This window comes from Rosa chinensis, chromosome 7 (assembly GCF_002994745.2).
Source record: "Rosa chinensis cultivar Old Blush chromosome 7, RchiOBHm-V2, whole genome shotgun sequence".
Lineage (NCBI taxonomy): Eukaryota > Viridiplantae > Streptophyta > Magnoliopsida > Rosales > Rosaceae > Rosa > Rosa chinensis.
The window spans coordinates 17,150,376-17,167,830 of record NC_037094.1 but is presented as its reverse complement, the minus strand read 5'-3'; the positions used below and the strand labels follow the sequence as shown (position 1 = coordinate 17,167,830).

Sequence of the window (17,455 nt, the reverse complement as noted above, 5' to 3'; positions counted from 1 at the left end):
GGGCCCTATTTTTTTTTTAACAAAACGGTTCGGGCCGGGCCTTTACTTTCAAAGTTACGGTTCGGGCCGGGCCGTCACTTTCAAAATGGCAAAAGCCCGTCAGGCCCGTCTTATATTTAAAAGGGACACATGTCCATTTCTTATTGGAGCTAATATAAGGCTCAACATTTTTACATAAGATCGGACACACTGAAATATTCTCACTCAAAAACCTAAATGACTAAACGTCTAAACCTAATCAATCACTCTATCAGCCTTCATTTCTTCCCAAACTGAGACTGAGAGGCCGCCTCCTTCATTATCAGTCGTTTTTCACAAACCCGATCTGAACCTGCCATATCCGCCAGCGACCAGCACTCAACGCCGAGATTGCTCTCTCTCTCTCTTCTCTTCACCTGCACTGCTGCACGGCCGAGACTGCCGCTTTCACTCTTCTCCTTTGACAACGCCGTGACTCGAAGACATGGGGAGGCTAAGAGGACGCGCAGACGCGCAGACGCGGGGAGGCTGAGAGAACTCGCAGACGCGGGGTGGCTGAGATAACGCGCAGACGCGGAGAGGCAGAGGCTCGAAATCCCGATCTGTGAGTTTCTTTCTCAGTTTCTCCCTATACTCTCTGAGTTTAATGTACTCTCTCAGTTTCTGCTTTCTCCCTCACAGATCTTTCTGCCATAAGCCAATTCGAAGCCAGGGAATAGAAGCTCGTTCTTCAGGTCTGCAGTTTCTGAACTTTCTGGTATTTTTGTTTATTAAGAGATCTGCAATTTCTGGTATTTTTGCATATTGACTTGTTGATGATCTTGAATGTTGTTATTGAAGTAGGTTCTCATACAAGTAACCATCATTTAGATGATCTGCATTTTTTTTTCTGGTTGTTTTCAATAAGTTGACTTGTTGATGATCTACAGATACGGCGGGTATTGCATATTGACTTGTTTATTAAGAGTTATTGTGTTTGTGTTTGTCAGTTTATGTTTGCTGATAAAATGAGGCTGAAATGTGATGGAATTGTTGAATCCTAAATTTAAATTTTTGATTTTAGTGACTGCAAATATACTTGTGAGTTGTGGTTCCTGAAAATGGATTTTAATGTAGCTTGTACTATGTGATTACAGGCTTGCAGCATGGCTACTGATGGGACGGCTATTGTTCCATCGCCGACAGCTCCAGTAGAACCAGACCCAGCAGCGCCAATTGGTCCAACAGGTCGTCCTCCTAGATCCAGATAATGTTTATATATATAGACATCACAGATGAAAACCTTGCCAAGCCTTATTTAACGTTATTTGGGCTTGAAGAAGCAGAGAGCACTGTGGTTAGTTTTCAACTTGTGAATGACATGCATGTTGGCTATGAAGTTTTGCTCTGTGCTAAATAATATTTACCAAGGCTATAACTTATCTTGTTTTGTTTGTTTTCTGCACAGGTGGCTGCTTTTGATGTCCGAGTCAACTCTAAAGATCTATTAGAGTCAAATCCAACACCAAGCAATATAGTGGTAACAGTTTCTCATGTACCATATTTTCCTTATGAAAAATAACTACGGTGGTACCTAAAACTTCTGGTGTGGCTTTTGTAGGAGTTCTGCTCAGGGCTTCTGCATGGCACTTTGTCTCCATACTTCAAATCACAAGCAATACCTAATAACGTGAGTAGTTTTTTCCCTTAAAAGCATTTGGATCAATGATGATAATCCAGTCTTGGAAAGCTTCCAAATTTCATTTATGCTTTTGACAATAGTTATATAGTTTGCTTCTTTGTGTGTTACTACATTATCTTTCAGCTGAATAAGTTTATTTTATGGCAGAACCAATGAAACAATGAATAATCTCAATGCTAATTTCATAATCTGATAGATTTATCACATGCATATTGTTGGTTTAAGTCACTCAAAAGCTGTGAATCGTGAACTCTTTCTTATACAGTTTATGAAAAACTTCCATGTTATCTAAATCTCTTTATGATGGTTGTTGTAGGCAAAAGCAAAACTGTGGAGTCCAGTTGATGGATGGAAGCTGTTGAATTGCTCGATGGAGAACTGGAAAAAGGGCTGCTAAATTGTTGTATTTGAAATTTTGAATTAGGACTTTCTATTTCAATTGCATATTTGTATTTCAAACTTGGACAATTGGACATTTGAACTTCATATTTAAATTGGATCATTGTATTTCAAACTTTCAATTGCGGGTATTGTGATTAACTTGTATTTGAATTTGGATTTTATGTATTTTGGATAGTTCAATTTGCAGCTTCAACTTTGGATCTTGATATTGTGTTTTGATTCAAATCTGAACAGGTTGAAATGAATGAAATTAAATGAATGAAATCTGGTACATAGCAAGGTAGATTATATATCCTACTAAGCAAAAAATACAGGTTTTTGGGCCCGTTAGCCCGGCCCGGTCCCTGTTTGTGTCAAAGCGGGTCGGGTCCGGGCCCAATGAAAAACGGGCCGGTCCCGGGCCCAGTGAAATTATTGTTGGACCCGGCCTGTGCCCAGCCCTATCTAAAACTCGAGACCAAATTGACAAAAGATGCATATGGACTGAACTCAAACCGAACCGCAAAAATTATAGTAAAAACCAAACAAAATCACCTGTTTTGATTCGATTCAAGCTAGTTCTTCAATTTTCCGGGTCCAAACGCCCACCTCTAAATTTTATCCTCTGTAGAGTGTTTTTCACCCGATTCATGTACAACCAATTAGGGCTTAGCTCGATTGTGGTGATTTGGTGTTTTAACTTATTCGACCATCAAAGAGGGTCCCCAATCGATGAAACATTTGGTTAGGCCAAATCATGGTTAGTACAATTGGTTTGGTCTTAGGTTCAGTATTATGGGTGCCGCCATGTTTTTCTCTATGAAGATACTTGGTAAGGTTGGTCTCTACTTTTATCTAGCTACCTGAATATAATAGTAACAATATGCTAAAAGGAAATATCATCTTTAGACATCTTAATGTTCTCAAATCGTATTGAGAGCGAGTGAAGTGTAGTATGAGCTCATTCCTTTCTCTTCTCGGTTCTAAGGTAGTGAAATCCATACCACACGTCCTAGCGAGGGCTACCTAACCACAATCAAGTTGAGTTAATACACTCATAAGTCGACTAACATTGTTTTATTTTATTTTTATCAAATAAGAACTTCATTAATAATGAACTGCTTACAACGAGTTTTAGGCGACATCTCTTACCCAGAAATGGCCACTAGACTTCACACTGGAACTCCATAATGACTTACTCTAAACTTGCACTACAACTGTATGACAAAGACAATAAGAGTAGGAGCAGTGAATCCCTGACATCCCACCTCTCGTCCAGCCAGTAGGAACTCTAAAACTAGACAACTCACTTGTGTCGACACTAACTCACCAACCAGAGTCCTCCTGACCAGCTTTTGATCAACCAAGCCAACACTCGCTGTGACCTAAACTCGACCAAAAGGATTGCTGGACATTTAGACCTGGGACTAAAGAAAACCTAACCCCATCACCACCCTATGGTCAACACCATTAATCCACAACTGCTCCAAATCGCCATCGCCTCTTACCCGAACCTAGATAGGAAAAACCCACTAGAAGGCCAAGGATGATTGTCTATGCCATAGCTAGACATTTTCACCACCGCTACTGACCCAACTCCAGAACAGGAACAACCCTCTAGATGGCAAAAGAGAAGATTGTCTCTACCATAACCTTAGTAGTGTCTTATTACCAACAATACACCAATTGCCAAGCAAACAACAAAACTAAAAGCTTTAAAACAAAAAACAACACCTAATGGACCTAGAGAAGTACCCCAAGCCCAGTTACGACCAGGCCCAAACCAGGCCCACATTCGGATTAAGGCCCAGACAACCGCCTTCAGACCTTGACTACTATTAACCAAGCATCGACGGCCAAGCCTCGACATAACACATCCCCCACCACCTCTACCTCTATCCTCAAGAGCCCAAACTGGCCACTGCATTTAGACCCCGACTGCCGTCAACCAAGCATCAACGACCAAGTGTCTCTAAAAACTCTTCTCACTCGTCCAGCGACGCGTCCTATGAACTTTGTTGCAGGACGGGTAGGCTTAATGTCGTCATTTATCGGCAAGTAATGGCCCTGGGCCTTTGGTTGATAGGTTTAGGGTTTAGGTTTGTTCTCTAGGATAGAAGTGGAGGTGGTGGGGGATGTATTATGTCGAGGCTTTGGCCAAAACACTCGCCACCTCCCTTTGTTGGGCAATCCGAGACACTCGCCACTGTGGTCACCTCCGGAAGAGTACCAAACTGCATCGGGCCTGCGCCAGCGCTACTGGAGACTGATTGTCGCCATCATCATACCATCCTCCCTTCCGCCTTAAGCCAGATCAGGATCGAACCAGCCATCACCCATGAACTGGAGTTTCCCATCCCTGCCAACCACCGGACCAGACAGGATTGGAGGACAAATCCCATTCGATCGGAGCCCGCCCAGCATAACCACTAGAGATCAAAGCAAACCCACTCCGCCCACCACCCACAGACCCTCCAAACCATATCAGTCCAGCCACCCCCTCCACCACGTCCCCGTACGGCTCCTCCGTCCAACTCTGACTAGTCGCTGCCATTCCGACCCTCCTACTAAACCTTTGTTGGTCAAAAACCTTGCAAACCCTCATTGTTTGAACCCCAAAACCTATCAACCAAAGGCCCAGGGCCACTACTTGCTGATAAACGGCGACACTAAGCCTACCCGTCCAGCAACAAAGTTCATAGGACGCGTCACCGGACGAGTGAGAAGAGTTTTTAGAGAGACTCCCTTGCAGCTAGGGTTAGGCTCGAGAACTTTTGGAATTCAGTCGACCAACATTGTTAAAAATAAAAAATATTGACTGAGGTCTCAAATTTGAATTTTTAATTTTAAACGTCGTCATAGAGGTCCGAGAACTAAACGCAGTCGTTTCATTCCCTGCAAACTCGTCTTTCCCAATTCCCCAAGACCGACCTCGCTACAGAGCAACCACTGTAAGAAAATGGAGGAGCAAAGCACGAAGAGGACGAAGCAGAAGCAGGGAAGATTCTGGACATGGGTCACAGCTTCAGTATTATTCAGACTCATCCTCATCTACTTCCCCCAAAATCTCAACCTCTCTTCGCGCCCCGAAGTCTCCACTCCTCTCACCAGCCTTCGTCGCCGTACTCTCTTTCTCTCATCCCTCTCCATCTCAGAAGCTTACCTTCTCGATTCATCTTCTAAATTTCTTGACTTTAATCTTTGTATTTCAGTGGCCGAAGGATACTGGTTGAAGCAATCATCCATGTCTCCCTACGCAGGTTTCTAATTGCACTTCTTACTTCTCTTCCAATTTGATTTAGAATTTCATTCATTTTGTTCTTCTGGTTTTACAGGATCTATGTACCACGGATCTCCTTTGCTACTCTCACTTCTTGGCCCACTCACAGTCAAACGGTATTTCAGCTCAAGCCTTTTCCTTTTCCCATTGCCATTTTTGTGTGTGTGTGTGTGTGTGTGTGATTTAGATTAGGTTATGTTTGTTTTGGTTTGTTGGATAAAGCTTTTAGAATTAGAGGCCAGAAATGCATGTTTAATTCTAATTGCTTCACCATGTTTTGTTAGTTGGTTAATGATTCTTTGAGTTCAAACGAAGCAATTATCCTTTTGTAATTGTGTGAAGTTTGATTTAATGATTGCTAGTTAAGTAAGTGTAGAATTCTGGTGCTGGATAATTGGGGATTTAATGAACATTTTTATTGGTGATGCAGAATTGACGAGCAGCCCAGTCATCTTCTATGCAGGTAAGAGTTACCTTTTTTCTTCTTCTCTGTCTCTCTCTCTCTCAATCCCTGTATTTCTTTTCAAATGGTTAATCATGTTGTAATCTTTTCTTGCAAATGATCTTTATCTCAGTCGGCACTGTGTGTGTGTGTGTGTGTTTGCGGACTATGAACTTGAAAGTTGGATTTCAAGGGTGCAGCATGACACTGCCTTCATTTATTTGTATTCTTCATCGCAGAGCCTTTTTCTTTACATTGGAATTTTGTATGTAAAATACTCTTGTTGGGTTATTTTTCTTTTTTTCTTTGTCTCAATTGTACCCGAGAATTACCCTACACGATCATACATCTTAAAAGGATTCACGAGCTTTATGTGATCAGTGTTTCATAGCCTCCTTTCGAGAGACCAAAATGTTCCTCTTCCTGTCAACTGTGTCACATTTCCGTTTACTCTAATATAGAATTCACTTATTTTTCACACTTTTTAGTTTGACTTGTTCTCAATATGTAGTGAGATGGTTGATACCTACACATTCTTGGATACAGTTTGGTTTTTGTGGCTGCAGATATATTGAATTCATTGCTCATTCGTGCTACTGGTCAGACTCTTCAGATTGCATATAGGCAGAGTTTGAGATCACTAGATCTTGACATGATATCGGAAATGGGTAATTTTCTCATTTAAAAAGCAAGATTCTTCGTGTCTGTTACAAATAGGCATTTTTTATTATATGAATTCTCGATGAAGTCTTAAACACCATGCAGCATATCAATTAGATATCACAGACAAAGTATTTTGGCTGGTTGCTCTGTGAGATGGAGTTCTGATAAATCTAATATAATGAATCCATTTATTTGATAGCTTTTTGTGGCCCTTTTGTTCAGAACTATTTCATAAGGTTGTCAATTTTTTTTTTTTTTTTTTTTTTTTTTTTTGTAATTTAAATAAGAAAAGAAATAACTGGTGGTGTGGACGTGTATTTCGGGAAATTATTTATTGGGGTCTGGTATTCACTGGGAGAACAGAATTATTTTATCAGTAATCACAACTTCTCTAAGCTCATTCCCATTGAGATACTATGGAAAGGTTCTCATGAATACTTATGATGGAACTCTGTTTAATATTTTATAATCAAGGATGGTTCTGTTACTTTGCCGGTAGAAAAAGACAGTGAAAAGGAACTTTGGAACACTTTGACAAAGCTTAATCTTTGATTTCATTCAAGTGCATCATTTATGCAATTAACATTGAAATGCAAAAGCTTTCCGTGCTCTACTGCTGTTCAGTGGCTGATAACTTGGTTATATTTGATGTTTCAGAGATTCTCTCTCCGGGGGATATTGCTGCTTTAATCTACTTGTGGAACCCTTTTACAATAGCTGCATGTGTGGGGTTGTCAACATCTCCAATTGAGAACCTGGCCATCATGTTAGCCCTCTATGGAGCATGTAAACGTAAGAACCTTTTAGGCGTGGCTATATAAATGTTTCTCTGGAGTTTTTTAGATTCTTCCTCAAAATGACTGTTAATACCTCCTCCCTGGAAAAAGAAAATTTTATACTTCTTTTTATGTTGATATCCATTTTACTTCTCTTGCTTTTGCCATTCCAATATGTAAGGCATCTGCTTCTTTTCATGCTACTATATAGAATGTTCTGTGTGCACGACTTCTTCTTTTGCTCCTCTCCCCAATTTTCTGCTTTGTTTCTGCAAAGTTTTTGATGCACAACGAATTCCGATACTATCTAGCTGAAATTGAATCAAGTCAAAGGGCCGTTATAAATGCATAAGCAACCTGGATATTAGAAATTTCTTTTGCAGTCCTGAGGATTGAACCCGCTAGCACATTACGAGAGCAAACAAATTAAGAGTTAGATTCAACTTTGGTTCAGGTTTGGTGTCTAAAGTCAGGTTATATAGGCATTGAGGTGATAATTATTCAGCATACTTAGTTGTGAAGACAAAGTTAGTTATACACAATTTCTTATTACAAAGTAGAACTTTAAGTTTTGGATAGCCTAAAGTTTAACACTGGAGATGCCTACTTAACTGGTAAATGGCACTGTGCAAATCCAGCCGCCTGATACAAATACATCCATTCATGATGATAATTTCCGATTCTTTATACATGCCTGACACTTTTCAAGAATAAATTTGTGTATTTAACAAGACTTGTTCCAAAATCAGTATGTTTCATAGTGGTATATCAGGACAGGTGATTTAGGGGTGGGCTAAGGCATGTGGGCCTGTGCTCTTTTCCTGACTTCTGTTTCATGGCTGATAATGTTCTTTTGATGTATTGCAGGACTGGTTCCCTTGGCTGCTTTTGGATGGGTCATGGCAACCCATCTGTCTCTTTATCCTATAATTCTTATTATTCCGGTATGTACTTTTTCATAGACTTATCGAGTTTGATGTGATTATTAGAAACATATGTATATTTTTTTCCTGCTCATACTTGTGCATATAGTAAATCATTTCTGTCCAGATTATTCTCTTATTAGGTAATGGTCCAGATACTCCTAGGAAATTGTTCCTGCTGAGGAGACATGGTAAAGTTGAAGAAAACTCCTCGAGTGATAGTTGTCAACAGGAGAAAGTTATTGATCAATCAAAACTACTCGATGTCTTTTCTTGGAGGCCTGTCATGCTTTTCTTAGTGTGGACTGTTATGTGGTCAGTCTATGTGTTACTTCTATGTGGCGTATCGGTTAAACAGTATGGAGGTCTTTGGGAGATGTTTACAAGGTATCCGCAGAATTGTGTATTAAGCAAAATTCCAATCTTCCCCTAGTGAGAAAGATTGGTCTTGATTAGTAATTGTTATCTTATTGTTGAATCATAATTAAATTTGTGGCTGGATTTTGCAGTATGTACGGTTTCATTCTCACAGTTCAAGATTTGTCTCCAAACATAGGTGTCTTATGGTGAGCCCTTATTACCTGCATGGGAAACAGATTGTAGGTTATACTTTTGAGAATTTGAGGGGTGGCATTAGTTTGATCAATAATGTTCTGATGCAGGTATTTCTTTGCCGAGGTCTTTGATTTTTTCAGAAATTTTTTCCTGATTGTATTCCATATGAATATTCTCTTTATGATATTCCCATTGGCCATACGGCTGCACCACCGCCCCTGCTTTCTTGCTTTTGTCTACATTACAATCTCTTCAATGCTCAAGTCTTATCCTTCTGTAAGTTCTCATTGTCTGCAGAATCGTGTACCTCAACCAGTGTTGATACTTAAGTTGTGAATGTTGTTGTGATGAAGTTATGTTATCTACGGAATTTGATTTTGTTTTTCTCTTGCTTACTATTATTCACTTTCGGTCAGGTTGGGGATTCAGCACTGTACTTTGGTTTGTTGGGCTGGTTTGTTTACGAACTGTCAGGTAGGTTATCTTTTTTGATCACCCTCTATACATTTAACATGATTTGGCATGTTAAACCTTCTACTTTATGATGTGCAGAAATGAAATTCTCGTTCTTCCTCTTCTGTGTTTATATTGGGGTTTCCCTCCTTAGCCCTGTGATGCACAACCTATGGATATGGAGGGTATGGACGTTCACATTGAGAGCAAAGTTTTATTTATTTATTATTTCATTGTCATTATTTGGTTTTCGTAGATAATGACTTTTTAAATCATGCAGGGAACAGGAAACGCAAATTTCTACTTTGCCACTGCAATGGCTTATGCGTGTTTGCAGGTTTGTTCTTTCTCCATATTAACTTAAGAGAATCAGATATCTACAATAAGGGTCTCTGTGGGGAAAAAAAAATTTCTTTCTCCGATAGTTGATTCATGGGATCTTCCTATGAATGAAAAACAAAAGTTTTGATGTGAAGATATGTATCGTCTAATTTACATTGCAAACATAATATCTTGGTTGACCGATTACTATAATCTACATAAAAAATTTATATAATTTTGGGAGACTGATGCTCCAGCACTATCCCAATATTCATCTGTTATAAACTTGTCTTATCCCCCTCTACTGATGTATGTGCTGTAAATCCTGCAGATTGTTTTGGTGGTTGAAAGTGTGAGTGCAATGCTCAATCACGACAGGAAGTTGAGAAAGCTATCAAGTGCAAAGCTTCAAGATGGCAAATCATAATCAGTTTCTATAAATACAGTTTCTCTCTGATCATTCAACTTCTCAGTATATTCCTAGCAGCACCAAGACTAGCAGCTGCAGCACATAAGCACTTCCTTTAACAGCTGTCAGGCTATGGTCATGATGGATTGGAAGGTCATTACCTCTTTCGAGACGCAATTTAACCAGCATCTATAGGGGGTTTTCGTATCCTGTTTTCCCTCTTTGGTGAAAGGTGGTGTGGGGGTTGGTTTAGTTAAACATAGAGGAATTGTATGGACGGGATAAAATATATCACACGGCTTTTTCCCTCAATCCAAACCGAGTACAGAAAGAGAATTACTGTCAATATGCTATTTAAGATGTTAATAGTCTTCGGCTTTTTCCATCATGTGTGGGAGTCGATGCACGTTGCAGATTTCACATGTGAGTTGCATTATAATGGTTAAAATGCGTCATTTCAATTATTGATTAGAGAAGCATGCTTGGAGTATCAAATAATCAATCTGGTATTTGGTGATGGTTTGTTTTAGTTGAAAATACAGAGAGGATTGTCATGAATATAGTATCCATTCCATTTGAGACATATGGGATGCGCTAGATTTTGAAATGAATTTACTCATAAATCAATAGATTGAGGCCTATCTTTCTGTCCTTAATCCCTTTTTTCTTTTGCAGACCATAATTATAACTTTAAAGAACAAAATCTCAATAAAATTAAGCAGGAGATTTTCTACAGCCTTTCAACTCTTTCTTAGACTTATTTTCAAAATGGATCGAATGTAGTAGGCATAAATATGCCCACATGATGCCAGTTTTATCATCCTTGAATGGAAGAAACATACATTATGTCTATGCTGGATTGTTGGTTGACAAATTTCCAAATTTTAGCCACTAATAGTGGGGGATTTCAGTTCATCACTGCTTAGGTCATGCAGGGCCAACTCTCCACTATTTTTGTTTTTTATTTATCAAAGTTTCCATCATTAGGTAGTTTTAATTCCTTACAGGTCAACTCTTTGACCTTGGTTAGTGGGTCATGACATTTATTAGGAAAGAGCCCATCAATTTCCCATTTTCAGTGCAAAGCTCAATTAATTTTCTGTATGATTCACTAATTATCCTATTAAAAAAGGAAAATATGGCTCATATTGATTATTAAGATGGATTCCAACCAACTAAATGCCTTAATGGATTCCAACCAACTAAATGCCTTAGACATTACGTTTTACTGGTTTTAGCATACTCGAAAAATCTAAAGAGGGACCGAAAAAAAAATAAAGAAAAAGTGTGGCTATTGCCACCCTACTGACTACTTTGTTTACCCTATATTCTTTTCTCGCCCTACACATATTTTTTAGTTTCATGTTTACTTTGCTCACTCATTTGCAATACCTTAAATACTATTTTCCAATATAGGGTTTAACTCGAATTCTTTTTCTATTTGGCTTCCTCAGTGTCTCTCTCAATTGTTTTTGGCTTCCTCCTCGTCTCTCTCAGTCAATCTCACGAAGTCTTAGTCAATCAGTCTCATTGGATTTAACGATGAATGAAAAGATTAAGAATGAAGTTTAAGTATATATTTTGGAGGAGTAATAAAAAAAAACTAACTGCAATTTTTAATAAGATATTATCCTTCATTGTAATTTCATATTATGATATGTTAGTATTTTAATAAGGGTTTTTGTCTATTTACCCCATTTTTAGAGATTTTTTTCCCACTTACCCCATTAAATTTTTTTAATTCCCTCTTACCCAAAACACTCTAGGGAGGTCTTCCCTAATACCCCATTAAGATTTTTATTTTTATTTTTTATTTTTTAATACCATTTTACCCTCACCTTTGTTACTTAGAGAGAGAGAGAGAATGGAAGAGAGAGAAACTATAGGGGACTTTGCCGGAGCCCGATCACCGGCCGCCAGAATCCGGCCAACTTTCGCTGGATTTCTATCACCAGCGCCGGAATCGGATCATTGGGCGCTGCCCACTGGACTTTTCTGAAAACCTTACCGGAAATGTTCATTGCCTCCAATAGACATCTATTGCCCCCCAATAGACGTTTATTGCCCCAATAGTCTATTGCCCCCTAATAGACGTCTATTGGCCCCCAATAGATGTCTATTGTCCTCTAATAGAACTTTCGGTTGCCAGAATATGAACTAATCTCCCTAAATTTAGACAAATAAAACTTTGTTTAAAGAAAAAAAAAATTATATCAATTTAAAAATGTCTATTGCCCCCCAATAGATGCCTAGTGCTCCCCAATAGAATTATTTTTCTTCATTTTTATTTCTTTCCGGGCCTTCTGCCTCCATTTTGCCAAATAAAAGAAGAAGAAAAGAACAGATTGTATAAAGTAAACAAGACCAAATTAGATGATGAAATTTTTTTCAAAGCTCTGCATGTGTAGAATAAGAACAAATTGTATAAAACTTTTTCTTTCTGCCTACACTTTACTAAAAAAAAAAAAAATTTGGCCACCTAGAGAAATACTCTGGGCACCATATTGGAGCAAACCGAGAAATCCTCTGCACCGGTCGGACGCTGGGTGTTTCTGAGGGATCCAAGCTCGGCCTCTGTAGCACTGTTGCAGGATAATAATGGCCTGAATCAGAGACCATGGTAGAGAGAGGCTGTGAAGGTGAGACTAGGACTGAGGTTGAAGACCACCGAAAATCGTCGGATCCCCTTCTTGGTTTCCCTCTCCAACGAGCTCAGCTCCGACAAGGCCCAGTCGACACCGACATTCTGCTCCCCACTCAATTCGCCTCCTCCGACTCCTCGCAGAGGTGTACGGCGCTTGACCCCAAGCTCAATTACCGCCCAGTGATCGGTATTCTCAGCCATCCCGGTGACGGCGCCTCCGGTCGGCTCAGTAAAGTCTCGCGGAGCATATGGATTTGGAGGCTCCCGTCGTCGCCGTCGCTATCGCCGGTGAGAACGCCGTCGACGAAGAAGACTGGAGGATCGGGGAGAGAGAAAAGCAGACGTCTTGGGAGAGAGAGAGTCCGCCGTGTTTGTGGAGAGAAAGGAGACAGAGTGGCAGCTGTAATTGATTAAATTGATTGAGGGTAAAATAGTCATTTGCTGTCAAATTGTGTAGTTGGGAATAAAAATCTCTTACCGGGGTAAGTGGGATAATTTTTGTTCATTTTGGTGCTTTTGGTCAAGGACCCTTTTAATAAATTAGAAACTTGTAGAGTGAACAAAATAATTAGTAGGGTGGCAATAGCCGCACCAAAAAAAAAAAATCTAAAGAGGCAAATGTCTCCCTTCCAAGAAAAGTTAAATTTTCAGTAATTTCACAAAATTGCAAGCAATTTGCAGAGATGTCGGCTTTTCCTTGATAATGTTTGAATCAAAAACTTAGAAGTTAGAATGATATGTGCATTTTGATAGACAATGCAATATCATAGAACACTCACCCACCATTGTAGATCGAATTTGAACTTGAATTCTTAAACAGACAAAAATATATTATTGGAACCAACTAAGTTTATCTGTTACGATCACATAAAAATATAAGAATCCATAGTCTTGGTTCTACACTTTTACTTGCAAGCTCTGTTTGTAAGTTTATGGCATGGGGACTTGTGTTTTCACTATATATACGGAAGTTTATAGTATTGTATGCACTTTTGATCAGTTTGGTCAAAGGAAACCAATCCCTTAATGTGCAAATTTAATAGACTTAAGGTCAGGATTAAGCAAAAGCTGAGATATTGCTTCTCAAGGATCTTAAAACATGTGCCCTTCAGTGTAGCTGAATCAACAAACTATTGAATACATGAATTTGATAGGAATTAAGTTGATTGTTCCACAAGGCAACCTTTGTATTTTCAAACCCTACGTGCTGGGTTGTCCATCATGTTTCCTTAGCCCATGAATTTTGATAGTTTCAGTTAGTCATAAATCCTGACCACTTTTTTCAGCTCGCTTAGCTCAATGGCTTTATATCTTTATGCAATAATTAATCTAGTGGAAATAAAAGTGTAGCTAGGCTAATGTTGGAAGTTGGAACTTTTATAGTGCAAGAAATGTAGTATATACAACTAGTGGGATAAGAACTCCAAACCAATTAATGCAAGAGATGTGAACTTATGAAGTGAGGCAACTACAAATCGAGAGTGTTTTACTCATGACAAGGGTTGAGACAACAATATTGATGCAGTAGGAATGAAATATACCAAAGATATTTTCTTGTGTTGTTGTAAGAAATTCCGATTGCATCTTCAAAGTAATATGAATATCTTTGCCGGTGAAAGCGTATACTAAGACGGTCATGCTCTAGTTTTATATAGAACGACAGGTCGAACCAGGAATACATAAGAAGCATTCGATATTTAGGTCAAAGATGAAGAAGCTGGACTTGTTTTGATACTAGGACAAACAAAGTAGGCAGATGAATGATGGCACGTACGTACTTACTATATCTGATTCAAAATTTATGTAGAACTTTTCTTCATTGATTTGGGGAAAAATTGGGATTCTTAAGCAATTGAAAAACTTCTGTATTTAAAGGGTGCAGTCGGTATCTAGTTTGTGTGTAGAAGAACAGCAGGTCATTTGACCACCTACAAAGTAAAGAGACTCGACTATTTGGGTTTGAAGCCATGTTCGAATTAGAGTGTAATGTGGTCATTATGATAGGGTTCTTATTTCTTAACATTTAAAACTGTGGATTAGATTAATCATCAATACATATCCCACTCCCGTTAGACTGGAGTACCAGAGATTTAAGTCGACTAAGTATTTTATAATCACTTGTTAATCATGTGATATGTAAAAATTATTGGAAACCTAGATAACCAATGCATGCGTGACGGAGGAAATTATAACTAGTTTTAAAATATACATGCACACGACTGTATACAAGATTAATCTTGCGTGCATTTTTTTTCCCCCAAATCTCTGTAACATCTTACTATATTCCGGAATATAGTTTCCGAAATTTATTCTTGCGAAAACTCATAATATGTTTCTTAAAGAGATACAACTTCTACTTCCAACCAAAACAAAAATTCATCCCATGCAACAGTAATTAAACTGTATCTTGATCTCTATTGCAAAGAGATGAAGCAAAAAGAGAAGCCGAATCCAAGTTGATGACTTATCTGAATATACACATTCTCCCCCAGAGGCTCCAAAAAAATCGGAGCGATTCCGAAACCTAAACCTAGGTTTCGTGAGCAGTGCGGCGGCGTCCCGTGGCTCCGATCTGCAGCAGGGTGCTCCGGCGTCGTTTTCCAGCCCAAGGGGGACGAGACTTTGATCTCGGGTTGCGTTGTGGTCGAGCCCGGTTTTGGTTCTTTCGGGCTGCGTTGTGGTCGACGGCCGTGGTCGGCATCAGGCTTTTGGGGGAGGCTCTTCCTGCGCCATCGGTTTCCAGTCGGAGTGAATCGACGTCAGGACTTGAAGAGGAGATCGGTCGTGGTTTTGGGACTAGAGGAGGAGCGAGATCGGAGCTTTCCTGCTAGAGATCGGCGTTCGGATCGGCGGCTAGCATAGGCTTTGGTGGGCGGCGAGATGGCTGCCACGGTCTCCTGCCTGGGGAGGCCGCCGGACTGATTCGGCAGTGGTGGGCGGCTTCTCGGAAGGGCCAGATTTGGCAGCTGGGTGTGAGGCACGTAGGGTGTGGGTAGTGGGCCTTGGGCCTCTGCCTTTCTGGGCTGCAGGGGTGCAGTCTAGAGACTTGGGTCTATAGCCCAATTCCCCCTATTTTCTCACACTTGGGTCGGGTTTGGGCTTTTTGGGATGGTCTGTCCTGCTCTTTATCCTGCATCTGTTCCTAGAATGTTGCTGTGGGTGTGTTGAATGTCGCGACGTACACCAAAAGGGTCTTAGGCGTCAAGATGTTCAGGACATTGGTTTCATTTTTGGGCAGTGTAGGATTAGGGAGTTTTTTCAATTCTGTATTTTCTTTTTCAGCAGTTCCTTTAGGATTTTAGTTTTCAAGTATGGATTTCTTTTGGATTTAGTACTCTTCGTGAGTTTGCATTGTAATATGAGGGGTGCTTGTACCCTTCATGCTTGACCGAGTGAGGTCGTCATGATTTCGATCAATGGATTAGTCTTCCGTTGCCCTAAAAAAAAAAAAGAGAAGCCGAATCCAGCAAACCTTTGCTTAACCACAAGTTAATTTGCAATTCTACATACAAGACCTTTTATTTTTTATCAAATAAACAATCATGTACAACAAGTAATCTATTCTGAGTTGAACTCATGACCTCCCACTTACAAAAAAGAGACTTACGCCACTAGACCAAATTGTACTGGACAAACCTTTTACTATTAGTACAACATAATAACCACAGAAAATATAAATTAATTATTTACTGCACTTGGTAACCACGGCACGTCTGAAATTGGAGCACTAACGTTTTAACTTACATATACATTACACAAATTATAAAACTTTGTGGTAAACTTGCCCTACACAATTCTACATAATTGGTGCTCGTAAGATTCAAGTCTCATCTCAAAAGGAGTTCATAGTCATAGCATAATTTAGGGGACATGTTTGACTGATGATTAAGGCCAACCTGTGCAAACTGTAAAAGGCGTTTAGCCCTTTGACTCATCCCTGCTATTCTTGATGTTGCTTAATTAGTTAACTCATATGTATTCCCAATGCACACCTTCTTGCTCCTCAATCCTCTCCCTCTCGAGTCACTCAAAAAAAAACCAAGCATCGGTTAGAAACTATGTGTTTGGATACTGTAACGTTGTTTCGTTAGATATCCAATCTTATTATGTTTGTGAGATAATGCGATTGTACAAGAATATTTTTTCCTTTTAAATATTTTAAGTAATTAAAAACTGACAAGTTTTATGTTACTATTGATCATTTTGAATGAGAAACTTAACCATACAATCTCAAACACAATAAATTCTAAAAAATTAGAATTCTTCTTAAATCGAAAGTTTTGTGCGGCCGCACCTCCTTTCACTGACTCACTGTAACATTAGTTACATACCGGACCTGAGATTGTAGAGGCTTGAGGCGAAGATATACCTTTTTTTTTTCTTATCAATTTTTTTATTTAATTTAATAATTATAAAATGATAATAGCGAAAAGAAACATATAGTATTTATGTTATATAACTGCTTCAAAAACATGCGACTCGAGAACATGTATGTTAAACTAATTCAAAAATATATAAAAAAAACTTTAAAAAAAGATGCAAAAATGTCATTAGTGAGATTCAAACTCCTACTAAAAAGGAGTTTTCAAAGGCACCCTTGCCATTGCTTTAACTTTTAATATTGGTAATTTAGGCGCAGAGCTCATATATATTAGATAATATTTACTGAAAGTCAGAACTCCGAGGCCCCCCGGAAGCTGGTGGCCTGAGACGGTTGCCTCAGTGGGCTACCCTCAGGGCCGGCTCTTACATTACTAGCGTAGTTCAATATCAAGTCAAATTATTTGGTGACGAACCCGAGCTAGAGTTTAGGTTGACCTTGGAAATTCATAGGCCTGACCATTCTTAGTTATTGCTTCTTCCATTAACCCTAGCTAGAAACAAAAACAATGTAATGCCACCCTGTGATTATAAACCGACCAGATCAATCATCCTACAGTAGTCAGAT

General features: G+C 39.3%; 1 protein-coding gene and 1 long non-coding RNA gene across 2 annotated transcripts; both read left to right on the top strand.

Moving 5' to 3' along the window:
• Positions 1-1,230: 1,230 nt before the first annotated feature.
• Positions 1,231-1,649, top strand: LOC112180567. The gene is made up of 3 exons (XR_005803298.1): positions 1,231-1,315; positions 1,427-1,498; positions 1,580-1,649. It is a non-coding gene; the product is annotated as an uncharacterized LOC112180567 (long non-coding RNA).
• Positions 1,650-4,912: 3,263 nt separating this feature from the next.
• On the top strand, positions 4,913-10,367 carry LOC112180039 (phosphatidylinositol glycan anchor biosynthesis class U protein). The gene is made up of 14 exons (XM_024318536.2): positions 4,913-5,163; positions 5,254-5,301; positions 5,377-5,437; positions 5,752-5,784; positions 6,310-6,431; positions 7,084-7,218; positions 8,070-8,146; positions 8,253-8,512; positions 8,635-8,691; positions 8,788-8,956; positions 9,097-9,154; positions 9,233-9,318; positions 9,414-9,470; positions 9,786-10,367. The coding sequence occupies exons 1-14, from the start codon at positions 5,001-5,003 to the stop codon at positions 9,879-9,881; spliced, it is 1,422 nt and encodes a 473-aa protein (XP_024174304.1). The 5' UTR covers positions 4,913-5,000; the 3' UTR covers positions 9,882-10,367.
• The last annotated feature ends 7,088 nt before the right edge of the window (positions 10,368-17,455 follow it).